The following is a 27,548-nucleotide window of genomic DNA, read 5'->3' on the forward strand; positions in this document are numbered from 1 at the left end:
TGGGCTCACCCCGAACCCCCCCCACACACACACCCCTCACCCCACACCCAGGGGACACGGCCGGCTCCTCGGGGAGGACGCGTGCCGTCTGCTGCTGGTGGTGGTGGCATCTCCAGGGCTCCTGGGGCACCACCCGGTGCTGGGGAGAGGGTGGTGGACCCAGGGGCGGGGGGGGGGGCAAGGTGGGCTCACCCCGAACCCCCCCCACATACCCCTCACCCCACACCCAGGGGACACGGGGAGGGGCTCCTCGGGGAGGACGCGTGCCGTCTGCTGCTGGTGGTGGTGGCATCTCCAGGGCTCCTGGGGCACCACCCGCGCTGGGAAGAGGGTGGTGGACCCAGGGGCGGGGGGGCAAGGTGGGCTCACCCCGAACCCCCCCACACATACCCCTCACCCCACACCCAGGGGACACGGGGAGGGGCTCCTCGGGGAGGACGCGTGCCGTCTGCTGCTGGTGGTGGTGGCATCTCCAGGGCTCCTGGGGCACCACCCGTGCTGGGAAGAGGGTGGAGGGTGGTGGCCGCCCGTGGGGCAGGTCGGCGGCTCCGCTCCGCAGCGGCTCAGGTTTCGGCCCTCCCACCTCTGCCTCGAGACCAAAGGTCCCACCAGCGCCTGTCCCCCGCGCGCCCCAGTCTCACCTCGCCCGCGCCTGCGGCGGATCCGCCAGCCCAAGGTCCCGGCGCGCGGGTGGCACCTGCCGAGCCCCTCCACCCCCCCCCCCAAAAAAAAAAAACCCACCACCGGGGGGGGACGGGGAGATGGGCACCCGCCTCTGGGGCATCCTGGCTGTGCTGGGCCTCTGCTCTCTGGTCGTTCTGAGAGGTGGGTCCCGTCCCTGTCCTCTTGGTCCCATCAGGACACCTCAAGGAGGGTGCTGGAGGTCTTGAGTATGGGGCTGGGCCAAAGCTCTGTCATCCGGGGGCCTGAGCCTGGCTAGGGGGTCTTCGGGGGCATGCGGGACTTTGGGGGTCCACGGGTCTTAGAGGGACCAAGTTGGGGGGTCTTTGGGGGATGTGGGTTTTGGGGGGCCCAACTGTGGGTCTTTGGAGGCCTGTGGGTCTTTGAGGGGTTGTGGGTCATGGAAACTGGAGGTCTTTGGGTGCCTAATGGTGGGGTGTTTGGGGGGATGTGGGTTTTGGGGGGCCCAACTGTGGGTCTTCGGAGGCCCATGGGTCTTTGAGGGGTTGTGGGTCATGGAAACTGGAGGTCTTTGGGTGCCTAATGGTGGGGTGTTTGGGGGGATGTGGGTTTTGGGGGGCCCAACTGTGGGTCTTCGGAGGCCCGTGGGTCTTTGAGGGGTTGTGGGTCATGGAAACTGGAGGTCTTTGGGTGCCTAATGGTGGGGTGTTTGGGGGGATGTGGGTTTTGGGGGGCCCAACTGTGGGTCTTCGGAGGCCCATGGGTCTTTGAGGGGTTGTGGGTCATGGAAACTGGAGGTCTTTGGGTGCCTAATGGTGGGGTTTTGGGGGGATGTGGGTTTTGGGGGGCCCAACTGTGGGTCTTTGGAGGTCCATGGGTCTTTGAGGGGTTGTGGGTCATGGAAACTGGAGGTCTTTGGGTGCCTAATGGTGGGGTGTTTGGGGGGATGTGGGTTTTGGGGGGCCCAACTGTGGGTCTTTGGAGGTCCATGGGTCTTTGAGGGGTTGTGGGTCATGGAAACTGGAGGTCTTTGGGTGCCTAATGGTGGGGTGTTTGGGGGGATGTGGGTTTTGGGGGGCCCAACTGTGGGTCTTCGGAGGCCCGTGGGTCTTTGAGGGGTTGTGGGTCATGGAAACTGGAGGTCTTTGGGTGCCTAATGGTGGGGTGTTTGGGGGGATGTGGGTTTTGGGGGGCCCAACTGTGGGTCTTTGGAGGCCTGTGGGTCTTTGAGGGTCAGTGGGTCTAGGGGGTCCCAGCTGAGGGGGGATTTGGGGGGCAGTGAGTGCTTGGGGGAGCTGGGGTGGGGGGCAGGCGCAGGAGATGGTGGGTAGAGGACCTTCAAAGAGGACCAGAGACCGCCCGGGTGGTGTGTGGTGGTGGTGGTGGTGGTGGTGGTGGCCATGGTGGTGCAGAGATGTCCCCAACCGCGACCCGGGCCAGGGGCAGCCGGCGCGCGCCCCACGGCGTCCCCAGCGCCCTACGCTGCGCGAGGGCCCGTTCCCAGCGCGTGGGGCAGGTCGGGGGCGTGGACAACCGAACCCTCCTTCCCACCGCTCCCTCCCCGCCCAACCACCACCACCACCACCGCAGACGGCTCCGGCCGGCGCGACCCACGGGACGAGGACGCCCCGGCGGCGCAGCCGGCACCCCACGGCGTGGGGCCGCAGCTCGAGCGCCCCGGCGGGCGGCAGCGGACCTCCTCGCCGTGGGGAGGCGGTGGGAAGGCGGTGGAGAGGGACCCGTGGAGAGGCGCCGCGAGCCCGTCGGCGAGGCGGAGCACGAAGCACCTCAAGATCTCCAGGAGGGCGGTGAGATTCCTCCGGGCGGACGAGGGCTTGGGAGCATTCGAAAGTGGAAGCGGGGACGGCGACGTCTACGGCTCGGCCGCACCCACGGCCACCTCGGCATTGCCTCAAAGCCACTGGACCACCAGCGGTCCTGCAACCCCTCTGCCCACCACCAGCCCCACGAGCCCTCCACCCACCATTAGCCCCACAAGCCCTCACTCCTCCACTAGCCCCACGAACCCTCCGTCCTCCACTAGCCCCACGAGCCCTCCGTCCTCCACTAGCCCCACGAGCCCTCCGTCCTCCAGTAGCCCCACGAGCCCTCCGTCCACCACTAGCCCCACGAGCCCTCCGTCCTCCACTAGCCCCACGAGCCCTCCGTCCTCCAGTAGCCCCACGAGCCCTCCGTCCACCACTAGCCCCACGAGCCCTCCGTCCTCCACTAGCCCCACGAGCCCTCCATCCTCCAGTAGCCCCACGAGCCCTCCGTCCTCCAGTAGCCCCACGAGCCCTCCGTCCTCCAGTAGCCCCACGAACCCTCCGTCCTCCACTAGCCCCACGAGCCCTCCGTCCTCCAGTAGCCCCACGAGCCCTCCGTCCTCCACTAGCCCCACGAGCCCTCCGTCCTCCAGTAGCCCCACGAGCCCTCCGTCCACCACTAGCCCCATAAGCCCTCCATCCACCACTAGCCCCATGAGCCCTCCACCCACCACTAGCCCCACGAGCCCTCCGTCCACCACTAGCCCCACGAGCCCTCCATTCACCACTAGCCCCACGAGCCCTCCGTCCACCACTAGCCCCACGAGCCCTCCGTCCTCCACTAGCCCCACGAGCCCTCAGTCCTCCACTAGCCCCACGAGCCCTCCGTCCACCACTAGCCCCACGAGCCCTCCGTCCTCCACTAGCCCCACAAGCCCTCCGTCCACCACTAGCCCCACGAGCCCTCCACCCATCACTAGCCCCACGAGCCCTCCACACACCACTAGCCCCACGAGCCCTCCGTCCTCAACTAGCCCCACGAGCCCTCCGCCCACCACTAGCCCCACGAGCCCTCCGCCCACCACTAGCCCCACGAGCCCTCCATCCACCACTAGTCCCACGAGCCCTCCGTCCACCACGAGCCCCACGAGCCCTCCGCCCACCACTAGCCCCACGAGCCCTCCACCCACCACTATTCCCACGAGCCCTCCGTCCACCACTAGCCCCACGAGCCCTCCGTCTACCACTAGCCCCACGAGACCTCCGTCCTCAACTAGCCCCACGAGCCCTCCGTCCACCACTATTCCCACGAGCCCTCCGTCCACCACTAGCCCCACGAGCCCTCCGTCAACGATGAGCCCCACGAGCCCTCTGCCCACCACTAGCCCCACGAGCCCGCAACCCACCACTATTCCCACGAGCCCTCCATCCACCACTAGCCCCACGAGCCCTCCATCCTCAACTAGCCCCACGAGCCCTCCGTCCACCACGAGCCCCACGAGCCCTCCGCCCACCACTAGCCCCACGAGCCCTCCACCCACCACTATTCCCACGAGCCCTCCGTCCACCACTAGCCCCACGACCCCTCCGTCCACCACTAGCCCCACGAGCCCTCCGTCTACCACTAGCCCCACGACCCCTCCGTCCACCACTATTCCCACGAGCCCTCCGCCCACCACTAGCCCCACGAGCCCTCCGCCCATCACTATTCCCACGAGCCCTCCGTCCACCACTATTCCCACGAGCCCTCCGTCCACCACTAGCCCCACGAGCCCTCCGTCCACCACGAGCCCCACGAGCCCTCTGTCCACCACTAGCCCCACGAGCCCTCCGTCCACCACTATTCCCACGAGCCCTCCGCCCACCACTAGCCCCACGAGCCCTCAGTCCACCACTATTCCCACGAGCCCTCCGCCCACCACTAGCCCCACGAGCCCTCCGCCCACCACTAGTACCACGAGCCCTCCGTCCACCACTAGCCCCACGAGCCCTCCACCCACCACTATTCCCACGAGCCCTCCGTCCACCACTAGCCCCACGAGCCCTCCGTCCACCACTAGCCCCACGAGCCCTCCACCCACCACTATTCCCACGAGCCCTCCGTCCACCACTAGCCCCACGAGCCCTCCGTCCACCACGAGCCCCACGAGCCCTCCGTCCACCACTAGCCCCACGAGCCCTCCGTCCACCACGAGCCCCACGAGCCCTCCGTCCACCACTAGCCCCACGAGCCCTCCATCCTCAAATAGCCCCACGAGCCCTCCGCCCACCACTAGCCCCACAAGCCCTCAACCCACCACTATTCCCACGAGCCCTCCGTCCTCCACTAGCCCCACGAGCCCTCCGCCAACCACTAGCCCCACGAGCCCTCAACCCACCACTATTTCCAAGAGCCCTCCGTCCACCACTAGCCCCACAAGCCCTCCGCCCACCACTATTCCCACGAGCCCTCCGTCCAACACTAGCCCCACGAGCCCTCCGTCTACCACTAGCCCCACGAGCCCTCAATCCTCAACTAGCCCCACGAGCCCTCCGTCCTCCACTAGCCCCACGAGCCCTCCATCCTCAAGTAGCCCCACGAGCCCTCCGTCCACCACGAGCCCCACGAGCCCTCCGTCCACCACGAGCCCCACGAGCCCTCCGCCCACCACGAGCCCCACGAGCCCTCCGCCCACCACTAGCCCCACGAGCCCTCCGTCCACCACTAGCCCCACGAGCCCTCCGTCCACCACTAGCCCCACGAGCCCTCAGTCCACCACTAGCCCCACGAGCCCTCCGTCCACCACGAGCCGCACGAGCCCTCCGTCCACCACTATTCCCACGAGCCCTCCGTCCAGCACTAGCCCCACGAGCCCTCCGTCCACCACTATTCCCACGAGCCCTCCGTCCACCACTAGCCCCACGAGCCCTCCGTCCACCACGAGCCCCACGAGCCCTCCGTCCAGCACTAGCCCCACGAGCCCTCCGTCCACCACTAGTCCCACGAGCCCTCAGTCCACCACTAGCCCCACGAGCCCTCCATCCACCACTAGCCCCACGAGCCCTCCAACCACCACTAGCCCCACGAGCCCTCCGTCCACCACTAGCCCCACGAGCCCTCCGTCCACCACGAGCCCCACGAGACCTCCGTCCAGCACTAGCCCCACGAGCCCTCCGTCCACCACGAGCCCCACGAGCCCTCCGTCCACCACTAGCCCCACGAGCCCTCCGTCCACCACTATTCCCACGAGCCCTCCGTCCACCACTAGCCCCACAAGCCCTCCACCCATCACTAGCCCCATCAGCCCTCCGTCCACCACTAGCCCCACGAGCCCTCCGTCCACCACTATTCCCACGAGCCCTCCGTCCACCACTATTCCCACGAGCCCTCCGTCCACCACTAGCCCCACGAGCCCTCCGTCCACCACGAGCCCCACGAGCCCTCCGTCCAGCACTAGCCCCACGAGCCCTCCGCCCACCAAGAGCCCCACGAGCCCTCCGTCCACCACTAGGCCCACGAGCCCTCCGTCCAGCACTAGCCCCACGAGCCCTCCGTCCACCACTATTCCCACGAGCCCTCCGTCCACCACTAGCCCCACGAGCCCTCCGTCCACCACTAGCCCCACAAGCCCTCCACCCATCACTAGCCCCATCAGCCCTCTGTCCACCACGAGCCCCATGAGAACTCCGTCCACCACTAGCCCCACGAGCCCTCCGTCCACCACGAGCCCCACGAGCCCTCCGTCCACCACGAGCCCCACGAGCCCTCCGTCCACCACTAGCCCCACGAGCCCTCTGTCCACCATGAGCCCCACGAGCCCTCCATCCACCACTAGCCCCATGAGCCCTCCATCCACAACTAGCCCCACGAGCCCTCAGTCCTCCACTAGCCCCACGAGCCCTCCATCCACCACTAGCCCCACGAGCCCTCCGTCCACCACTAGCCCCACAAGCCCTCCGTCCACCACTAGCCCCACGAGCCCTCCACCCATCACTAGCCCCACGAGCCCTCCACACACCACTAGCCCCACGAGCCCTCCACCCACCACTATTCCCACGAGCCCTCCGTCCACCACTAGCCCCACAAGCCCTCCGCCCACCACTAGCCCCACGAGCCCTCCATCCACCACTATTCCCACGAGCCCTCCGTCCACCACTAGCCCCACGAGCCCTCCGTCTACCACTAGCCCCACGAGCCCTCAATCCTCAACTAGCCCCACGAGCCCTCCGTCCTCCACTAGCCCCACGAGCCCTCCACCCACCACTATTCCCACGAGCCCTCCGTCCACCACTAGCCCCACGAGCCCTCCGTCTACCACTAGCCCCACGAACCGTCCGTCCACCACGAACCCCACGAGCCCTCCGCCCACCACGAGCCCCACGAGCCCTCCGTCCACCACTATTCCCACGAGCCCTCCGTCCACCACTATTCCCACGAGCCCTCCGTCCACCACGAGCCCCACGAGCCCTCCGTCCACCACTATTCCCACGAGCCCTCCGTCCACCACTAGCCCCACGAGCCCTCCGTCCACCACTATTCCCACGAGCCCTCCGTCCACCACTAGCCCCACGAGCCCTCCACCCACCACTATTCCCACGAGCCCTCCGTCCACCACGAGCCCCACGAGCCCTCCGTCCACCACTAGCCCCACGAGCCCTCCGTCCACGATGAGCCCCACGAGCCCTCCGTCCACCACTAGCCCCACGAGCCCTCCATCCTCAACTAGCCCCACGAGCCCTCCGCCCACCACTAGCCCCACGAGCCCTCAACCCACCACTATTTCCACGAGCCCTCCGTCCTCCACTAGCCCCACGAGCCCTCCGCCCACCACTATTCCCACGAGCCCTCAACCCACCACTATTCCCACGAGCCCTCCGTCCTCCACTAGCCCCACAAGCCCTCCATCCACCACTAGCCCCACGAGCCCTCCATCCACCACTATTCCCACGAGCCCTCCGTCCACCACTAGCCCCACGAGCCCTCCGTCCACCACTAGCCCCACGAGCCCTCAATCCTCAACTAGCCCCACGAGCCCTCCGTCCTCCACTAGCCCCACGAGCCCTCCGCCCACCACTATTCCCACGAGCCCTCAACCCACCACTATTCCCACGAGCCCTCCGTCCTCCACTAGCCCCACAAGCCCTCCATCCACCACTAGCCCCACGAGCCCTCCATCCACCACTATTCCCACGAGCCCTCCGTCCACCACTAGCCCCACGAGCCCTCCGTCCACCACTAGCCCCACGAGCCCTCAATCCTCAACTAGCCCCACGAGCCCTCCGTCCACCACTAGCCCCACGAGCCCTCCGTCTACCACGAGCCCCACGAACCCTCCGTCCACCACGAGCACCACGAGCCCTCCGTCCACCACTAGCCCCACGAGCCCTCCGTCCACCACTATTCCCACGAGCCCTCCGTCCACCACTAGCCCCACGAGCCCTCCGTCCACCACTATTCCCACGAGCCCTCCGTCCACCACGAGCCCCACGAGCCCTCCGTCCACCACTAGCCCCACGAGCCCTCCGTCCACGATGAGCCCCACGAGCCCTCCGTCCACCACGAGCCCCACGAGCCCTCAGTCCACCACTAGCCCCACGAGCCCTCCATCCACCACTAGCCCCACGAGCCCTCCGTCCACCACGAGCCCCACGAGCCCTCCGTCCTCCACTAGCCCCACGAGCCCTCCGCCCACCACTATTCCCACGAGCCCTCAACCCACCACTATTCCCACGAGCCCTCCGTCCTCCACTAGCCCCACAAGCCCTCCATCCACCACTAGCCCCACGAGCCCTCCGTCCACCACTAGCCCCACGAGCCCTCCGTCCACCACTAGCCCCACGAGCCCTCCGTCCACCACTAGCCCCACGAGCCCTCAATCCTCAACTAGCCCCACGAGCCCTCCGTCCTCCACTAGCCCCACGAGCCCTCCGCCCACCACTATTCCCACGAGCCCTCAACCCACCACTATTCCCACGAGCCCTCCGTCCTCCACTAGCCCCACAAGCCCTCCATCCACCACTAGCCCCACGAGCCCTCCATCCACCACTATTCCCACGAGCCCTCCGTCCACCACTAGCCCCACGAGCCCTCCGTCCACCACTAGCCCCACGAGCCCTCAATCCTCAACTAGCCCCACGAGCCCTCCGTCCACCACTAGCCCCACGAGCCCTCCGTCTACCACGAGCCCCACGAACCCTCCGTCCACCACGAGCACCACGAGCCCTCCGTCTACCACTAGCCCCACGAGCCCTCCGTCCTCCACTAGCCCCACGAGCCCTCCGCCCACCACTATTCCCACGAGCCCTCAACCCACCACTATTCCCACGAGCCCTCCGTCCTCCACTAGCCCCACAAGCCCTCCATCCACCACTAGCCCCACGAGCCCTCCATCCACCACTATTCCCACGAGCCCTCCGTCCACCACTAGCCCCACGAGCCCTCCGTCCACCACTAGCCCCACGAGCCCTCAATCCTCAACTAGCCCCACGAGCCCTCCGTCCACCACTAGCCCCACGAGCCCTCCGTCTACCACGAGCCCCACGAGCCCTCCGTCCACCACTAGCCCCACGAGCCCTCCGTCTACCACTAGCCCCACGAGCCCTCCGTCCACCACTAGCCCCACGAGCCCTCCGCCCACCACGAGCCCCACGAGCCCTCCGTCCACCACTAGCCCCACGAGCCCTCCACCCACCACTATTCCCACGAGCCCTCCGTCCACCACGAGCCATACGAGACCTCCGCCCACCACTAGCCCCACGAGCCCTCCGTCCACCACTAGCCCCACGAGCCCTCCGTCCTCCACTAGCCCCACGAGCCCTCCGTCCACCACGAGCCCCACGAGCCCTCCATCCACCACTAGCCCCACGAGCCCTCCGTCCACCACGAGCCCCACGAGCCCTCAGTCCACCACTAGCCCCACGAGCCCTCCATCCACCACTAGCCCCACGAGCCCTCCGTCCACCACGAGCCCCACGAGCCCTCCGTCCACCACGAGCCCCACGAGCCCTCCGTCCACCACTATTCCCACGAGCCCTCCGTCCAGCACTAGCCCCACGAGCCCTCCACACACCACTAGCCCCACGAGCCCTCCACACACCACTAGCCCCACGAGCCCTCCGTCCACCACGAGCCCCACGAGCCCTCCGTCCACCACGAGCCCCACGAGCCCTCCGTCCACCACTATTCCCACGAGCCCTCCATCCACCACTAGCCCCAAGAGCCCTCAGTCCACCACTAGCCCCACGAGCCCTCCATCCACCACTAGCCCCACGAGCCCTCCGTCCACCACGAGCCCCACGAGCCCTCCGTCCACCACGAGCCATACGAGCCCTCCGCCCACCACTAGCCCCACGAGCCCTCCGTCCACCACTAGCCCCACGAGCCCTCCGTCCTCCACTAGCCCCACGAGCCCTCCGTCCACCACTAGCCCCACGAGCCCTCCATCCACCACTAGCCCCATGAGCCCTCCGTCCACCACGAGCCCCACGAGCATTCCACCCATCACTAGCCCCACGAGCCCTCCATCCACCACTAGTCCAACGAGCCCTCCGTCCACCACGAGCCCCACGAGCCCTCCGTCTACGATGAGCCCCACGAGCCCTCTGTCCACCACGAGCCCCACGAGCCCTCCGTCCACCACTATTCCCACGAGCCCTCCGTCCAGCACTAGCCCCAAGAGCCCTCAGTCCACCACTATTCCCATGAGCCCTCCATCCACCACTAGCCCCACGAGCCCTCCGTCCACCACTAGCCCCACGAGCCCTCCGTCCACCACGAGCCCCACGAGCCCTCCGTCCAGCACTAGCCCCACGAGCCCTCCGCCCACCACGAGCCCCACGAGCCCTCCGTCCACCACTAGGCCCACGAGCCCTCCGTCCACCACTAGCCCCACGAGCCCTCCGTCCACCACTATTCCCACGAGCCCTCCGTCCACCACTAGCCCCACGAGCCCTCCGTCCACCACTAGCCCCATCAGCCCTCCGTCCACCACGAACCCCACGAGCCCTCCGTCCTCCACTAGACCCACGAGCCCTCCATCCACCACTAGCCCCACGAGCCCTCCGTCCACCACTAGCCCCACAAGCCCTCCGTCCACCACTAGCCCCACGAGCCCTCCACCCATCACTAGCCCCACGAGCCCTCCACACACCACTAGCCCCAAGAGCCCTCCGCCCATCACTAGCCCCACGAGCCCTCCATCCTCCACTAGCCCCACGAGACCTCCATCCACCACTAGTCCCACGAGCCCTCCGTCTACCACTAGCCCCACGAGCCCTCCATCCTCAACTAGCCCCACGAGCCCTCCGTCCACCACTAGCACCACGAGCCCTCCACCCACCACTAGCCCCACGAGCCCTCCACCCACCACTATTCCCACGAGCCCTCCGTCCACCACTAGCCCCACAACCCCTCCGCCCACCACTAGCCCCACGAGCCCTCCATCCACCACTATTCCCACGAGCCCTCCGTCTACCACTAGCCCCACGAGCCCTCCATCCTCAACTAGCCCCACGAGCCCTCCGTCCTCCACTAGCCCCACGAGACCTCCACCCACCACTATTCCCACGAGCCCTCCGCCCACCACTAGCCCCACGAGCCCTCCGTCCTCCACTAGCCCCACGAGCCCTCCGTCCTCCACTAGCCCCACGAGCCCTCCGTCCACCACTATTCCCACGAGCCCTCCGCCCACCACTAGCCCCACGAGCCCTCCGTCCACCACTATTCCCACGAGCCCTCCGTCCACCACTATTCCCACGAGCCCTCCACCGACCACTATTCCCACGAGCCCTCCATCCACCACTAGCCCCACAAGCCCTCCGTCCACGACGAGCCCCACGAGCCCTCCGTCCACGACGAGCCCCACGAGCCCTCCATCCACCACTAGCCCCACGAGCCCTCCATCCACCACTATTCCCACGAGCCCTCCGTCCACCACTAGCCCCACAAGCCCTCCATCCACCACTAGCCCCACGAGCCCTCCGTCCACCACGAGCCCCACGAGCCCTCCGTCCACCACTAGCCCCACAAGCCCTCCGCCCACCACTAGCCCCACGAGCCCTCCACCCATCACTAGCCCCACAAGCCCTCAGTCCACCACTAGCCCCACGAGCCCTCCGTCTACCACTAGCCCCACAAGCCCTCCATCCACCACTAGCCCTACGAGCCCTCCGTCCACCACTAGCCCCACAAGCCCTCCATCCACCACTAGCCCCACGAGCCCTCCGTCCACCACTAGCCCCACAAGCCCTCCATCCACCACTAGCCCTACGAGCCCTCCGTCCACCACTAGCCCCACAAGCCCTCCATCCACCACTAGCCCTACGAGCCCTCCATCCACCACTAGCCCCACGAGCCCTCCATCCTCAACTAGCCCCACGAGCCCTCCACCCACCACTAGTCCCACGAGCCCTCCGTCTACCACTAGTCCCACGAGCCCTCCATCCTCAACTAGCCCCACGAGCCCTCCATCCACCGTGAGCCCGACAAGCCCTCCATCCACAACTAGCCCCACGAGCCCTCAGTCCACCACGAGCCCCACGAGCCCTCCGTCTACCACTAGTGCCACGAGCCCTCCACCCATAACTAGCCCCACGAGCCCTCCATCCACCACTAGCCCCACGAGCCCTCCGTCCACCACTAGCCCCACGAGCCCTCCGTCCAACGTGAGCCCCACAAGCCCTCCGTCCACAACTAGCCCCACGAGCCCTCCACACATCACTAGGCCCACGAGCCCTCAACCCACCACTAGCACGACGAGCCCTCCGTCCACAACTATTCCCACGAGCCCTCCGTCCACCACTAGCCCCACGAGCCCTCCACACACCACTAGCCCCACGAGCCCTCCACCCATCACTAGCCCCACGAGCCCTCCACCCACCACTAGCCCCACGAGCCCTCAGTCCACCACTAGCCCCACGAGCCCTCTACACATCACTAGCCCCACGAGCCCTCCATCCTCCACTAGCCCCACAAGTCCTCCGTCCACCATGAGCTCCACGAGCCCTCAATCCTCCACTAGCCCCACGAGCCCTCCGTCCACCACGAGCCCCATGAGCCCTCCATCTACCACTAGCCCCACGAGCCCTCCGTCCACCACTATTCCCACGAGCCCTCCATCCACCACGAGCCCCACGAGCCCTCCGTCCACCACTAGCCCCACGAGCCCTCCGTCCACTACGAGCCCCACGAGCCCTCCATCCTCCACTAACCCCACGAGCCCTCTGTCCACCACGAGCCCCATGAGCCCTCCATTCACGACTAGCCCCACGAGCCCTCCATCCTCCACTAGCCCCACGAGCCCTCAGTCCACCACGAGCCCCACGAGCCCTCCATCCTACACTAGCCCCACGAGCCCTCCGTCCACCACGACCCCCACGAGCCCTCCATCCACCACTAGCCCCACGAGCCCTCCGTCCACCACTAGCCCCACGAGCCCTCCGTCCACCATGAGCCCCACGAGCCCTCCATCCACCACTAGCCCCACGAGCCCTCCGTCCACCACGACCCCCACGAGCCCTCCATCCACCACTAGCCCCACGAGCCCTCCGTCCACCACTAGCCCCACGAGCCCTCCATCCACCACGAGCCCCACGAGCAAAACACCCACCACTATTCCCACGAGTCCTCCATCCACGACTAGCCCTACGAGCCCTCATTCCTCCACTAGCCCCACAAGCCCTCCATCCACCACTAGCCCCACAAGCCCTCCATCCACCACTAGTCCCACGAGCCCTCCGTCCACCACGAGCCCCACGAGCCCTCCACCCATCACTAGCCCCACGAGCCCTCCGTCCACCACTAGCCCCACGAGCCCTCAGTCCACCACTAGCCCCACGAGCCCTCCATCCTCAACTAGCCCCACGAGCCCTCCGCCCACCACTAGCCCCACGAGCCCTCCATCCACCACGAGCCCCACGAGCAAAACACCCACCACTATTCCCACGAGTCCTCCATCCACCACTAGCCCCACGAGCCCTCCATCCACCACGAGCCCCACGAGCCCTCAGTCCACCACTATTCCCACGAGCCCTCCATCCACCACGAGCCCCACGAGCCCTCCGTCCACCACTAGCCCCACGAGCCCTCCGTCCACCACAAGCCCCACGAGCCCTCCGTCCACCACGAGCCCCACGAGCCCTCCGTCCACCACGAGCCCCACGAGACCTCCGTCCACCATGAGCCCCACGAGCCCTCCGTCCACCACGAGCCCCACGAGCCCTCCGTCCACCACTAGCCCCACGAGCCCTTTGTCCTCCATTAGCCCCACGAGCCCTCCGTCCACCACTAGCCCCACGAGCCCTCCGTCCACCACTAGCCCCACGAGCCCTCCGTCCACCACTAGCCCCACGAGCCCTTTGTCCTCCATTAGCCCCACGAGCCCTCCGTCCACCACGAGCCCCACGAGCCCTCCGTCCTCCACGAGCCCCACGAGCCCTCCGTCCACCACTAGCCCCACGAGCCCTACACAAACCACTAGCCCCACGAGCCCTCCGTCCACCACTAGCCCCACGAGCCCTCCATCCACCACTAGCCCCACGAGCCCGCCATCCACCACCAGCCCCACGAGCCCTCCGCCCACCACTAGCCCCACGAGCCCTCCGCCCACCACTAGCCCCACAAGCCCTCCATCCACCACTAGCCCCACGAGCCCTCCGTCCTCCACTAGCCCCACGAGCCCTCCGCCCACCAAGAGCCCCACGAGCCCTCCGTCCACCACTAGGCCCACGAGCCCTCCGTCCTCCACTAGCCCCACGAGCCCTCCGTCCTCCACTAGCCCCACGAGCTCTCCGTCCACCACTAGTCCCACGAGCCCTCCGTCCTCCACTAGCCCCACAAGCCCTCCATCCACCACTAGCCCCACGAGCCCTCCGTCCTCCACTAGCCCCACGAGCCCTCCGTCCTCCACTAGCCCCACGAGCCCTCCGTCCTCCACTAGCCCCACGAGCCCTCCGTCCTCCACTAGCCCCACGAGCCCTCCATCCACCACGAGCCCCACGAGCCCTCCGTCCTCCACTAGCCCCACAAGCCCTCAATCCACCACTAGCCCCACGAGCCCTCCATCCTCCACTAGCCCCACGAGCCCTCCGTCCTCCACTAGCCCCACGAGCCCTCCGTCCTCCACTAGCCCCATGAGCCCTCCGTCCTCCACTAGCCCCACGAGCCCTCCGTCCTCCACTAGCCCCACGAGCCCTCCGTCCTCCACTAGCCCCATGAGCCCTCCGTCCTCCACTAGCCCCACGAGCCCTCCGTCCTCCACTAGCCCCACGAGCCCTCCATCCTCAACTAGCCCCACGAGCCCTCCATCCACCACGAGTCCCACGAGCCCTCCATCCACCACGAGCCCCACGAGCCCTCCGTCCACCACTAGCCCCACGAGCCCTCCGTCTACCACTATTCCCACGAGCCCTCCGTCCACCACGAGCCCCACGAGCCCTCCGTCCTCCACTAGCCCCACGAGCCCTCCACTCACCACTAGCCCCACGAGCCCTCCGTCCACTACCAGCCCCACGAGCCCTCCACCCATCACTAGCCCCACGAGCCCTCCGTCCACCACTAGCCCCACGAGCCCTCCACTCACCACTAGCCCTACGAGCCCTCCGTCTTCCAGTAGCCCCACGAGCCCTCCGCCCACCACTAGCCCCACGAGCCCTCCATCCACCACTAGCCCCACGAGCCCTCCGTCTACCACTAGCCCCACGAGCCCTCCGTCCACCACGAGCCCCACGAGCCCTCCACCCATCACTAGCCCCACGAGCCCTCCGTCCACCACGAGCCCCACGAGCCCTCCGTCCACCACTAGCCCCACGATCCCTCCACAAACCACTAGCCCCACGAGCCCTCCGTCCACCACTAGCCCCACGAGCCCTCCATCCTCAACTAGCCCCACGAGCCCTCCATCCACCACTAGCCCCATGAGCCCTCCGTCCACCACTAGCTCCACGAGCCCTCCGTCCTCCACTAGCCCCACGAGCCGTCCATCCTCCACTAGCCCCACGAGCCCTCCATCCACCACGAGCCCCACGAGCCCTCCGTCCTCCACTAGTCCCACGAGCCCTCCATGCTCAACTAGCCCCACGAGCCCTCCACCCACCACTAGTCCCACGAGCCCTCCGTCCACCACTAGCCCCACGAGCCCTCCGTCCACCACTAGCCCCAAGAGCCCTCCGTCCACCACTAGTCCCACGAGCCCTCCACAAACCACTAGCCCCACAAGCCCTCCATCCACCACTAGCCCCACGAGCCCTCCGTCCTCCACTAGCCCCACGAGCCCTCCGTCCACCACTAGCCCCACGAGCCCTCCGTCCTCCACTAGCCCCACGAGCCCTCCGTCCACCACGAGCCCCACGAGCCCTCCGTCCACCACTAGTCCCATGAGCCCTCCGTCCTCCACTAGCCCCACGAGCCCTCCGTCCACCACTATTCCCACGAGCCCTCCGTCCACCACTAGTCCCATGAGCCCTCCATCCTCAACTAGCCCCACGAGCCCTCCGTCCTCCGCTAGCCCCACAAGCCCTCCACCCACCACCAGCCCCACAATCCCTCCCTCCACCACTAGCCCCACGAGCTCTCCACCCATCACTAGCCCCACGAGCCCTCCGTCCTCCACTAGCCCCACAAGCCCTCCATCCACCACTAGCCCCACGAGCCCTCTGTCCACCACTAGCCCCACGAGCGCTCCATCCTCCACTAGCCCCACGAGCCCTCCATCCTCCACTAGCCCCACGAGCCCTCCATCCACCACGAGTCCCACGAGCCCTCCATCCACCACGAGCCCCACGAGCCCTCCATCCACCACGAGCCCCACGAGCCCTCCATCCTCAACTAGCCCCACGAGCCCTCCGTCCACCACTAGCCCCACGAGCCCTCCGTCTACCACTAGCCCCACAAGCCCTCCATCCTCAACTAGCCCCACGAGCCCTCCGTCCTCCACTAGCCCCACGAGCCCTCCGTCCACCACGAGCCCCACGAGCCCTCCACCCACCACTATTCCCACGAGCCCTCCATCCACCACTAGCCCCACGAGCCCTCCGTCCACGACGAGCCCCACGAGCCCTCCGTCCACGACTAGCCCCACGAGCCCTCCACAAACCACTAGCCCCACGAGCCCTCCATCCACCACTAGCCCCACGAGCCCTCCGTCCACCACTAGCCCCACGAGCCCTCTATCCACCACCAGCCCCACGAGCCCTCCGTCCTCCACTAGCCCCACGAGCCCTCCATCCACCACTAGCCCCACGAGCCCTCCGTCCTCCACTAGCCCCACGAGCCCTCCATCCTCAACTAGCCCCACGAGCCCTCTATCCACCACCAGCCCCACGAGCCCTCCGTCCTCCACTAGCCCCACGAGCCCTCCGTCCTCCACTAGCCCCACGAGCCCTCCATCCTCAACTAGCCCCACGAGCCCTCTATCCACCACCAGCCCCACGAGCCCTCCGTCCTCCACTAGCCCCACGAGCCCTCCGTCCACCACGAGCCCCACGAGCCCTCCACACACCACTATTCCCACGAGCCCTCCATCCACCACTAGTCCCACGAGCCCTCCGTCCACCACGAGTCCCACGAGCCCTCCGTCCTCCACTAGCCCCACGAGCCCTCCGTCCACCACGAGTCCCACGAGCCCTCCATCCTCCACTAGCCCCACGAGCCCTCTATCCACCACCAGCCCCACGAGCCCTCCGTCCTCCACTAGCCCCACGAGCCCTCCATCCACCACTAGCCCCACGAGCCCTCCATCCACCACTAGTCCCACGAGCCCTCCGTCCAGCACTAGCCCCACGAGCCCTCCACTCACCACTAGCCCTGTGAGCCCTCCGCCCACCACCAGCCCCACGACCCCTCCACTCACCACTAGCCCCACGAGCCCTCCGCCCACCACTAGCCCCACGAGCCCTCCGTCCACCACGAGCCCCACGAGCCCTCCACAAACCACTAGCCCCACGAGCCCTCCATCCACCACTAGCCCCACGAGCCCTCCGTCCACCACTAGCCCCACGAGCCCTCCATCCTCCACTAGCCCCACGAGCCCTCCACCCACCACCAGCCCCACGAGCCCCCCATCCAGCACTAGCCCCACAAGCCCTCCGTCCACCACTAGCCCCACGAGCCCTCCGTCCACCACTAGCCCCACAAGCCCTCCGTCCACCACGAGCCCCACGAGACCTCCATCCTCCACTAGCCCCACGAGCCCTCCACCCACCACCAGCCCCACGAGCCCCCCATCCACCACTAGTCCCACGAGCCCTCCATCCTCCACTAGTCCCACGAGCCCCCCATCCTCCACTAGCCCCACAAGCCCCCCATCCACCACTAGTCCCATGAGCCCCCCATCCACCACTAGCCCCACGAGCCCTCCATCCACCACTAGCCCCACGAGCCCTCCATCCTCCACTAGCCCCACGAGCCCTCCACCCACCACCAGCCCCACGAGCCCCCCATCCAGCACTAGCCCCACGAGCCCTTCGTCCACCACTAGCCCCACGAGCCCTCCATCCACCACTAGTCCCACGAGCCCTCCACCCACCACTAGTCCCACGAGCCCCCCATCCTCCACTAGCCCCACGAGCCCCCCATCCACCACTAGCCCCACGAGCCCTCCGTCCACCACTAGCCCCACGAGCCCTCCGTCTACCACGAGCCCCACAAGCCCTCCATCCTCCACTAGCCCCACGAGCCCTCCATCCTCCACTAGCCCCACGAGCCCTCCGTCTACCACGAGCCCCACAAGCCCTCCATCCTCCACTAGCCCCACGAGCCCTCCATCCTCCACTAGCCCCACGAGCCCTCCGTCCACCACGAGCCCCACGAGCCCTCCGTCCTCCACTAGCCCCACGAGCCCTCCACCCACCACCAGCCCCACGAGCCCCCCATCCACCACTAGTCCCACGAGCCCTCCATCCTCCACTAGTCCCACGAGCCCCCCATCCTCCACTAGCCCCACAATCCCCCCATCCACCACTAGCCCCACGAGCCCTCCATCCACCACTAGTCCCACGAGCCCTCCATCCACCACTAGCCCCACGAGCCCTCCATCCTCCACTAGCCCCACGAGCCCCCCATCCAGCACTAGCCCCACGAGCCCTCCATCCACCACGAGCCCCACGAGCCCTCCATCCTCCACTAGCCCCACGAGCCCCCCATCCACCACTAGCCCCACGAGCCCTCCGTCCACCACTAGCCCCACAAGCCCTCCATCCACCACTAGCCCCACGAGCCCTCCATCCAGCACTAGCCCCACAAGCCCTCCATCCACCACTAGCCCCACAAGCCCTCCACCCACCACTAGCCCCACGAGCCCTCCACCCACCACCAGCCCCACGAGCCCCCCATCCAGCACTAGCCCCACAAGCCCTCCGTCCACCACTAGCCCCACGAGCCCTCCGTCCACCACTAGTCCCACCAGCCCTCCACCCACCACTAGCCCCACAAGCCCTCCGTCCACCACCAGCCCCACAAGCCCTCCATCCTCCACTAGTCCCACCAGCCCTCCACCCACCACTAGCCCCACAAGCCCTCCGTCCTCCACTAGCCCCACAAGCCCTCCGTCCTCCACTAGCCCCACGAGCCCTCCATCCTCCACTAGCCCCACGAGCCCTCCATCCTCAACTAGCCCCACGAGCCCTCCATCCACCACTAGCCCCACGAGCCCTCCATCCACCACTAGCCCCACGAGCCCTCCATCCTCCACTAGCCCCACGAGCCCTTCATCCACCACTAGCTCCTTACCCTCCATTAGCCCTGAATCTCCTACAAGTCCTGAATCTTTTATCAGCCCTACCAGTCCTCCAGCCACCAGCAGGCCTGTAACTGTCCCCAGCCCTGTAACCAGCACCAGCCCTCCTGTCTCTTCAACCACCTCTGGCCCTACAAACACCTCTTATACTGCAAGCCCTAACACGCCCAGTAGCACGATTAGCTCTGCCAACTTTCCAAGTAGTCCGGACACCACCACCACCACCACCACCAGCACCATCAACACCACCACCACTACCACTACCACCACCACCACCACCACCACCACAGTCACCACCACAACTTCCCTGCCTCCAGGTGAGTGATGCCCCCAGCTTTTCTCTCCCCAGTTCCTGAACTTTCATCCTGTCCTGAACTATCTTCTCTGGGAAGGTTTCACTCAATGCTGCTGGGGGTTTGGGTCATGCCCTAGCACCCAACGCTGGCACCTTTTTCAGGGAACTGCCAGAATGGGGGCACCTGGGACGGTTACAAGTGCATCTGCCCTGACGGGTACTATGGTCCCATCTGTGAGTTCTCCATCTGCCAGAACGGGGGCACCTGGGATGGTGCCATTTGCCACTGCCTCCCCAACTTCCAGGGCTTCGAGTGCCAGCTGGTCAAGGAGACCATCGAGATCAAAGATGGTAGGGAACTGTCCTGGGCTTCCAGGGCTTCTGCAGTGGATGGTGGTGGTGGTGGAAGGATGCTGGGGCCACCGGGGAGGGATTGACCCAGGAACGGGACCGGGGCCGCCACGGAGGGACCAGCCTGGGCTGGAATCAGGGCAACTGTGAGGCATCAATCCAAACCTAGGGTGGGTTTCCAGTGCCAGGGTGGCCACGGAGCGATCGCCCTGGGAATGGGAGTGGGGGTGTCGCAAAGCGACCGACCTGGGACCAAGGCCACTGTGGATGGAGTGACTTGGGACAGGGGTGGCTCCCTGGCCAAGGGACGCCATGGGGTGAGATGGGCCCTCACCCCCCCCCCCCGGGGGCAGTGAACGAGTGCTTATGGGTCTCCTTCTGGCTCGGCGAAGTGGTGGTGAACGCAACAGTGGACATGGAGGTGAAGATTGAAAACAGGGATTTCATAGGCGACCTCCAGAACAGGTCATCCCAGGCTTTCCAGAACTTCGAGAGGGAATTCAAGGAGCAGGTCAGCTCCACAGTGGCTGGGGGTGTCCCCATGCCGGGACAGCACCCTGCACGGGGGCATTCGGGGCGAGACGGGGTTGGCATCTGGCTGTCCCTACGGTCCCTCTTTGCCTTTCCAGATGGACAAGCTTTACCAGAACGTGAAGGGCTACCGAGGGGTGGAGATCCACAGGCTGAGGTGAGCGCCCGCGAGGAGCTGGGTGGCATCGGCCACCCGCTTCGTCTCCGGCAAGGCAACGTTGGGTAAAGGCACCTGCGGGGTGCGATTGGGGGTGGTGCTCGCCGAGGTATCTCCACCTCTCGGAGCGGTGTCCTGCCCTCGGGCTCCTCCGAAGACAACCCAGCCCCAGCCACGATGGCTACGTCATCCCTCCGCGCTAGAGAGCCCAAACTGGTCCCAGTCTCAAGCCGAGGTCTCCTGAGCGTGGGTGGCAGGGGGTGTCTCGCCCTTCACCCCATTGCCTGATAGAGCCCACCATGGGATTGCTGTATGGGGGTCCACCACTGGGAACATCGGGGTCCGTCCCGGTCTGGAGCGGTTGCGGGTAGGTCGCAGCTCGTTCTCCCTGCAGCAATGGCAGCATCGTCGTGAACTACACGGTCCTCCTGGAGGTGCTTGCCACCGCCATGGCCGACAGCACGGTCAAGAGCATCTCTGAAGACCTTGTCACCGCCATCAACAGCTACGACGACTGCTGCCAGAGCAACGCCTCATGTGAGCGACGCTGGCGGACCCTGGGGACCCTGGGAGGCCGAGCCAGAGGCCTTGCTGGGGCGGGGGGGAAGAAGGCTCCCAGGAGAGGGGCTGTGGGTCCTTGGGCTGAGGCCGGGCGCGCTCATCAGCTGCTGCTCCCTTTGCTGCAGGTGGTTTCTGTTTCAACTCCAGCTTCACCAACGTCACCAGCTACAAGACTGACGAGGTTGACGCGAGTAAGTTCTCTCATGCTTGCGAGTCCCTCAGCCTGGGCGGGAAGGACCTCCAGAACGTCCTGGCTTCCCTCACCCTCTGCTCATTTATCCCCTCCTCGTGCTCCCAGGTCCCATGCCCCATGTCCAACGCACCCTCAGCCCCATGCCGACGTGTCCCCCATCCCCTTGCCCTCCACTCCCATCCCCATGGTCCCAGCACCATGCCCATGCGTTCTCCATCCCTGCGTCCTTTATCCCCACAGGTCTCCATCCCCACACCCATGCGTTCCCCATCCCTCTGTCCTCCATCCCCATCAAAATGGGTCCCCAGCCCCATGACCATGTGTTCTCTATCCCTGTGTCCTCTATCCCCACGGGTTTCCATCCCCACACCCATGCGTTCCCCATCCCCCTGTCCTCCATCCCCATCTCCATGGGTCCCCAGCCCCATGACCATGTGTTCTGCATCCCATTGTCCTCCATCCCCACCCCCATGGTCCCCAGCTCCATGCCCATGCGTTCCCCACCCCTGTGCCCCCCATCCCTATGGGCCCCCAGCCCCATGCCCAAGTGACCCAGCTCCCTCTGCCCCCGCGCCATGCCTTTGCCTTCAGACCTGTGCGCCGGCCAAGTCCCGGAGGACTTTGAGGACCACTATTCCCCCGTGGTGACGATACTTGGAGTCTTCTGCATCACCAGATGTGACAAAAGAGCCGCCGAGCCCTACGCCTGTGCCCATGGCACGTGTGTCGTGGAGCGCACGGGTCCCCAGTGCGAGTAAGCACGTGCCCCACTGCATGTCCGCCCCCCCCCCGACCCGGGCTTTTGGGGTTGGGGGACACCGAGACGGCTCCTCTCCCTCACCGCCCCCGGTTTCCCTCCCAGGTGCTCGGACCGGGCGGCGTTTTGGTACCTGGACAGCGCCTGCTCCTCGCGCGTCAGCAAGGTGGGGGTGGCCGTGGGGCTGCCCCTGGCCGCGCTGGCCGTCGTCGCCGCTGCCTTCACCGTCTTCTTCATCAGGACCCGGCGGGAGAAGCTGCAGTACAGGCAAGGCGCGGGGAAGGGTGGGAAGGCGCCCGGACGCCTGGGCCCCCTGCCTGCTCCTCCCGCCCCACCGCGGGCAGAGCGGGGAAGGAGCCGGGCGCTGGAGCCGTGTCCGCGTGCAGGGAGAAGCTGTCGTCCCGCTTGGAGCTGTACGACAACGAGGACGAGAGCTGGAGCAGCCCCCAGGGCTTCGCCGCCAGCAACCAAGCGGCCACTTGGGAAGGTAAAAACCAACGGAAAACGAGGCACCGGGGATGGGTCGGGTGGCACCGAGCCCAGGGGGGCTGCAGCCTCCGCCGGCCCCCGGCCCGGGGAGCCGCTGAGGATCTCGTTTCTCCTGCAGGCTCGGAAACCCCCAACATCTACATCAGCCTGGAGAATGTGGACACCTCGCAGAGGGTGAGTCCCGGCGTCTCCGGGACCTGCCCGGGGTGGGGGGCCCGCTGGCCTGACCTCACGGCCTCCTCTTCCCTCCCCAGATCCACATCCAGAGACCCGCCAGCATCATCCCCCGAGCCGAACCCGGAGCCACGCGGCCGAGAGCCGAGAGCCCACGGCGGGAGGACTTGGGGATGGGAGGACTTGGGGACGGGATGTCTCAGGGATGAGACACCTTGGGGGTGGGAGGACTTGGGGATGGGATGTCTTGGGGACGAGATGTCTCAGGGATGAGATGTCTTGGGGACAGGAGGACTTGGGGGCAGGAGGTCTCAGGGGTGGGATGTCTTGGGGACAGGAGATCTCAGGGATGGGAGGTCTCAGGGACAGGAGGTCTCGGGGACAGGAGGTCTCAGGGATGGGATGTCTTGGGGACAGGAGGTCTCAGGGACAGGAGGTCTCGGGGACAGGAGGTCTCGGGGATGGGATGTCTTGGGGACAGGAGGTCTCAGGGACAGGAGGTCTCGGGGACAGGAGGTCTCAGGGATGGGATGTCTTGGGGACAGGAGGTCTCAGGGACAGGAGGTCTCGGGGACGGGCTCAGCACCCCCGTGAGCATCCCGCATCTCCGTCATCGAGCCGGGCTGTCGGGAAAAACCGGTTTCTTCCTCCGAGCCCCAGCTCAGCGCTGCCGCTCCGGCGGGACGGGCGCGTGCTGAGCCCGCTGCCCGCCCCACGGCGCCCTTTGCACTGTTGTTTACGGGCAAGCGGCTTCCCAGCTCCTCCGCCTCTTCGCGGTTTGGAGGAGGAGAATAAACCACTAATTTTATTGCCGCCGGCATTTTGCTTCCCGGCTCCGTCCCCACCCGCCCTGGGCACGCGGAGGCGGGGGGATGTTTTCCCCTGTTTTTTTTTTTTCTTTTCGGTGCCCTGGGCATTCGTCAGCGCCATGGTTGGGCCGTGCCCGGAGATGGTGGTCACTTCTGGGATGGGGGATGGTGGTCGCCTCCGGGCTGGTGGATGGTGGCCACCTCCGGGATGGTGGATGGTGGCCACCTTTGGGGCAGTGACCACCTCTGGGATGGTGGATGGTGGCCACCTCTGGGACAGCAGCCACATCTGGGACGGTGGATGGTGGCCATCTCTGAGATGGTGGATGGTGGCCACCTCCGAGATGGTGGCCACCTCTGGGACAGCGGATGGTGGCCACCTTCGAGATGGTGGATGGTGGCCACCTCCCGGACAGTGGACGGCCACCTCCGGGACGGCGGACGGTGGCCACCTCCAGGACGTTGGCCACCTCCAGGATGGTGGATGGAGGCCACCTCCTGAACGGTTGACGGTGGCCACCTCCAGGACGTTGGCCACCTCCGGGAAGGCGGCCGCCGCTCCCACCCCAGGGTGCTGCGTGGGGACAGGGAGCGGCCGGCTGACGTCAAGCCCGGCCGGCGCGGGGAGGTGCCCGCTGCCCGCTCCCAGGACTCTTTGCACCTTTCCCCCACCCTTCGCGACGTTGCTAAAATTAGAAACTTCTGCAGCTTATCAGGGTGGTAAAAGCGGGGAGGTGGCTCCGCCGTGACCCACGGCAGGTGACGCTGGTGGGGGCGAGCCGGCGGCGGGCTGGGAGGAACCTCGGGGAGCTGGATGATGGGGTGGGGGTGGGGGAGAGGCAGCTGGGGGGGGGCTGGGTGGGTGCCGAACAGGGTGGTGGGGGGTCCAAAGCACCCGCCGCTTCACTCGGTGCGAGAAGACCTTCTCGGAGGAGCACGGAGACGGCCCACGGGTCCCGTGGGAAGTGGGGACACCACCCCCCCCCAAGCGGCCGCGCTCGGAGGGTTCCCAGGTGGTGGTCCGTGTCCCCCCACCACCCCCACCCCACCCCATTGCCTGCAGAAGGGTTGCCGAAGAGGCCGAGGGTCGTCACCTGCCCGCGCTGCGGGTGGCGGGCGGAGCCGGAGAGCCCAAGTTTTCCTCCTTTGACCCGATTCGCCTGTTTTTTTCCCCAGCAGAGAAACGATCGCCGTGCCCAGCGATGCTGACGGCAGCCAGCACCGTGGTGTCCCCGGGGCGCGCAAAGGGACGTGGCGCGGGGTCAGGTCTTGGCGGCCTCAACGTCTTCTGACTCCCAGCCCATGTTGAGGCCATCCCAGTACAAACCAGTTCCGTGAGAGCTGTTCTAGCACCTCCACTGGGAGGCAGAGGGGGCCCAGCCCTGGGTGGGGCGGAGGGGACGGGGCTGGGGAGGATGGTGGCTCCATCCCGCCTGTTGGGGCAGGGGTGGAGGCCCTGGGAAGTTCTCCTCATCCTTGAGGTGACCCCAGAGGAAGGGGAGGACCGGCCGCTGTCACCACCCTGGAGGGGGTCGTGACCCAAAAGGGCAAATGGAAGCGGGGTCATGACCTGGAAATACCCCTGGAAGCGGGGCCAAAACCCTGGAAGTGGGACCAAGACCTTGGAAGCAGGGCCAAGACCCTGGAAGCGGGGCCAAAACCCTGGAAGTGGGGCCAAGACCTTGGAAGCAGGGCCAAGACCCTGGAAGCGGGGCCAAAACCCTGGAAGTGGGGCCAAGACCCTGGAAGTGGGGCCGAGACCCTGGAAGCGGGGCCAAGACCCTGGAAGCAGGGCCAAAACCCTGGAAGCAGGGCCAAAACCCTGGAAGTGGGGCCGAGACCTTGGAAGCAGGGCCAAGACCCTGGAAGCAGGGCCAAAACCCTGGAAGTGGGGCCAAGACCCTGGAAGCAGAGCCAAGACCCTGGAAGCGGGGCCAAGACCCTGGAAGTGGGGCCAAAACCCTGGAAGCGGGGCCAAGACCCTGGAAGTGGGGGCGAGACCTTGGAAGCAGAGCCAAAACCCTGGAAGCAGAGCCAAGACCCTGGAAGCGGGGCCAAAACCCTGGAAGTGGGGCCAAGACCCTGGAAGCGGGGCCAAGACCCTGGAAGCAGAGCCAAAACCCTGGAAGCGGGGCCAAGACCCTGGAAGTGGGGGCGAGACCTTGGAAGCAGGGCCAAGACCCTGGAAGCGGGGCCAAAACCCTGGAAGCAGGGCCAAAACCCTGGAAGTGGGGCCGAGACCTTGGAAGCGGGGCCAAGACCCTGGAAGCGGGGCCAAAACCCTGGAAGTGGGGCCAAGACCTTGGAAGTGGGGCCAAGACCCTGGAAGTGGGGCCAAAACCTTGGCAGCAGGGTCAAAACCCTGGAAGTGGGGCCAAAACTCTGGGAAAAGGCAGCAGAAGCGGGGTCACAACCCTGGAAGCTGGGTTAGTGCCCCAGAAATGCCAACAGAAGTTGGGTCAATACCCTGGAAGCGGGGTCAACGCCCCGGATGTGCCAACGGAAATGGGACGACAAGCGTGGGAACGCCGCTGGAAGGGGGGTTGCGACCGCGGAAGTTGGGGTAATCCCCCAAAGCGTCCATAGAAGTGGGGTGCTGGCCCCCAGAACAGCCCCCCGAGGAGCCGTGGGGCTCTTCTGCAGAACCTGGGCAGACCCTTGAGTGGGGACAACCAGGAAGCAACGGCCACGAGGTGAAACGTCCGGTCCCCGCGTCCTACCGTGGTTCGGAGCTGCACGAGGACGTTCTCCGGCCTCCGGATCTGCCGAAGGGAGGGAGGGAAAACGGGAGCGGGGACATCTCGATTGCCCCAAGCATCTTCAGGGCGGGCGGGGACCTCCAGGCCCCCCAGACTCACGGATGACATGTCCACGGACTCCAGGTCAACCTGAGTGGCCTCTGTGGTGGCACCTGCAGGGTTGAGGGTGGAGCGGGGCTCAGGGTAGGTGATCCAGCTCCCCCCTCCCCAGCCCCACGGGGTCGCTGGTGACCCTCCACACCTTCGTTCTGGAAAAGAAGCAGCTCCCCGGTGGGCTCCAGTCCTCATACGTGTCCTCAGGCCACTTCTTTATCGCTTGCGCTGCCGGAGACGGGGTGGGGAAAAGGCATCTGGGGTCACCTGCAGTGGGTCCTTCTCCTGCCCAGACCCCCCAGCTGCTCCTCTACCCCCTTCCCCAAAGAGCCCAGCCTCTGCCCCATGGACCTCATGGACAAATGAGACCCCTTCCCCCCCCCTTCCTCCCGGGGACTCCTGGAGCATCTCTGGACTTGTCTCAGCTCGTCTGGAAAAGCGAAGGAGATCCAGGACCTGCACGGGGGGGCTGCGGGACAAGGGCGTCCCGTTGCAACCGCTCCTCCCCCCGGGACCTTGTCTCAGCCCCACGGGAAGCCGGGCTCGTGCAGCACCCCCACAGCTCCTCCCCGTCTTTGGGGTCCCCAGGACTCACATCTAACGCGGGATCTCGATGCCCTGGGGTCCGGCAAGGTCTTGTAGGTGTTGTCGCTCTGGAAGAGAAGACTCCAGACGTGGTGTCAGGACCCCCCTTCCCCTTCCTCCTGGCTTTCCCTCACCATCACGAGGGGTTCTTCCTCCCCCTCTTTACCCCCCCACCCCACCCTCCTGCCCAACACAACCCAGGGTCTCCAGCAAGGAGCATCCAGAGAAGCTTTCCAGCGGGTGCGACGCCTCCAGGATGCGGCCGAGTTCGTAACGGGCAAACCCGGACGCGTTGCGTTGCGCCGGGTCACGCAGATGCAACCCGGCAGCTGGGGCGTCCCGAGCGCTTCCCCCCAGGCAGCGTCGGCCCTTCGCCCGTGCTCCGCCTGCTCCGCGAACCTCCGGACAAAGTCACGATCAACCGAAGAGCTGCTGTCGCTGAGGTCAGCCGTGACCCGCTGGGTCGGCGACTCGGACCTCCGGCCGCGCCGTCCCGCTCGCCTCTTTGGGGAAAGGCAGAGAGAAGGTAGAGTCAAGACCAGGCAACAGAGAGGAGACAACTCCTTGCTCGCAGGAGAGGCGTAGGCTTCCCCATCAACACCCAGAGCTTTAGGGCTTCCTCTTACAACCAACCTAGAGCTTCTCCAGAAGCCAGGAGCCCATCTAGTCTTCTGGGA

The 27,548-nt window shown here is 66.6% G+C and overlaps 1 protein-coding gene and 1 long non-coding RNA gene across 2 annotated transcripts; both read left to right on the top strand.

Annotated features, from left to right (window-relative positions):
* Positions 1-955: 955 nt before the first annotated feature.
* On the top strand, positions 956-22,227 carry LOC134153090 (mucin-2-like; the record flags this gene model as incomplete). The annotated part of the gene is made up of 20 exons (XM_062598896.1): positions 956-1,038; positions 5,369-5,444; positions 5,919-7,058; positions 7,142-7,194; positions 7,439-9,161; positions 9,360-9,404; positions 9,923-10,011; positions 11,759-11,946; positions 12,029-12,050; positions 12,326-12,509; positions 12,732-14,267; positions 14,972-14,994; positions 19,157-19,434; positions 19,575-19,763; positions 20,156-20,274; positions 20,393-20,451; positions 20,846-20,988; positions 21,138-21,203; positions 21,797-21,959; positions 22,068-22,227. Coding segments are annotated over exons 1-20 (6,339 nt in total), but the record flags the coding sequence as incomplete, so codon positions are not given.
* A 132-nt stretch (positions 22,228-22,359) lies between these two features.
* Positions 22,360-22,787, top strand: LOC134153086 (uncharacterized). Its single transcript, XR_009961113.1, has 3 exons — positions 22,360-22,449; positions 22,570-22,625; positions 22,706-22,787. It is a non-coding gene; the product is annotated as an uncharacterized LOC134153086 (long non-coding RNA).
* Positions 22,788-27,548: the final 4,761 nt, after the last annotated feature.

The sequence above is a fragment of the Rhea pennata genome, chromosome 39 (genome assembly GCF_028389875.1).
Source record: "Rhea pennata isolate bPtePen1 chromosome 39, bPtePen1.pri, whole genome shotgun sequence".
NCBI lineage: Eukaryota > Metazoa > Chordata > Aves > Rheiformes > Rheidae > Rhea > Rhea pennata.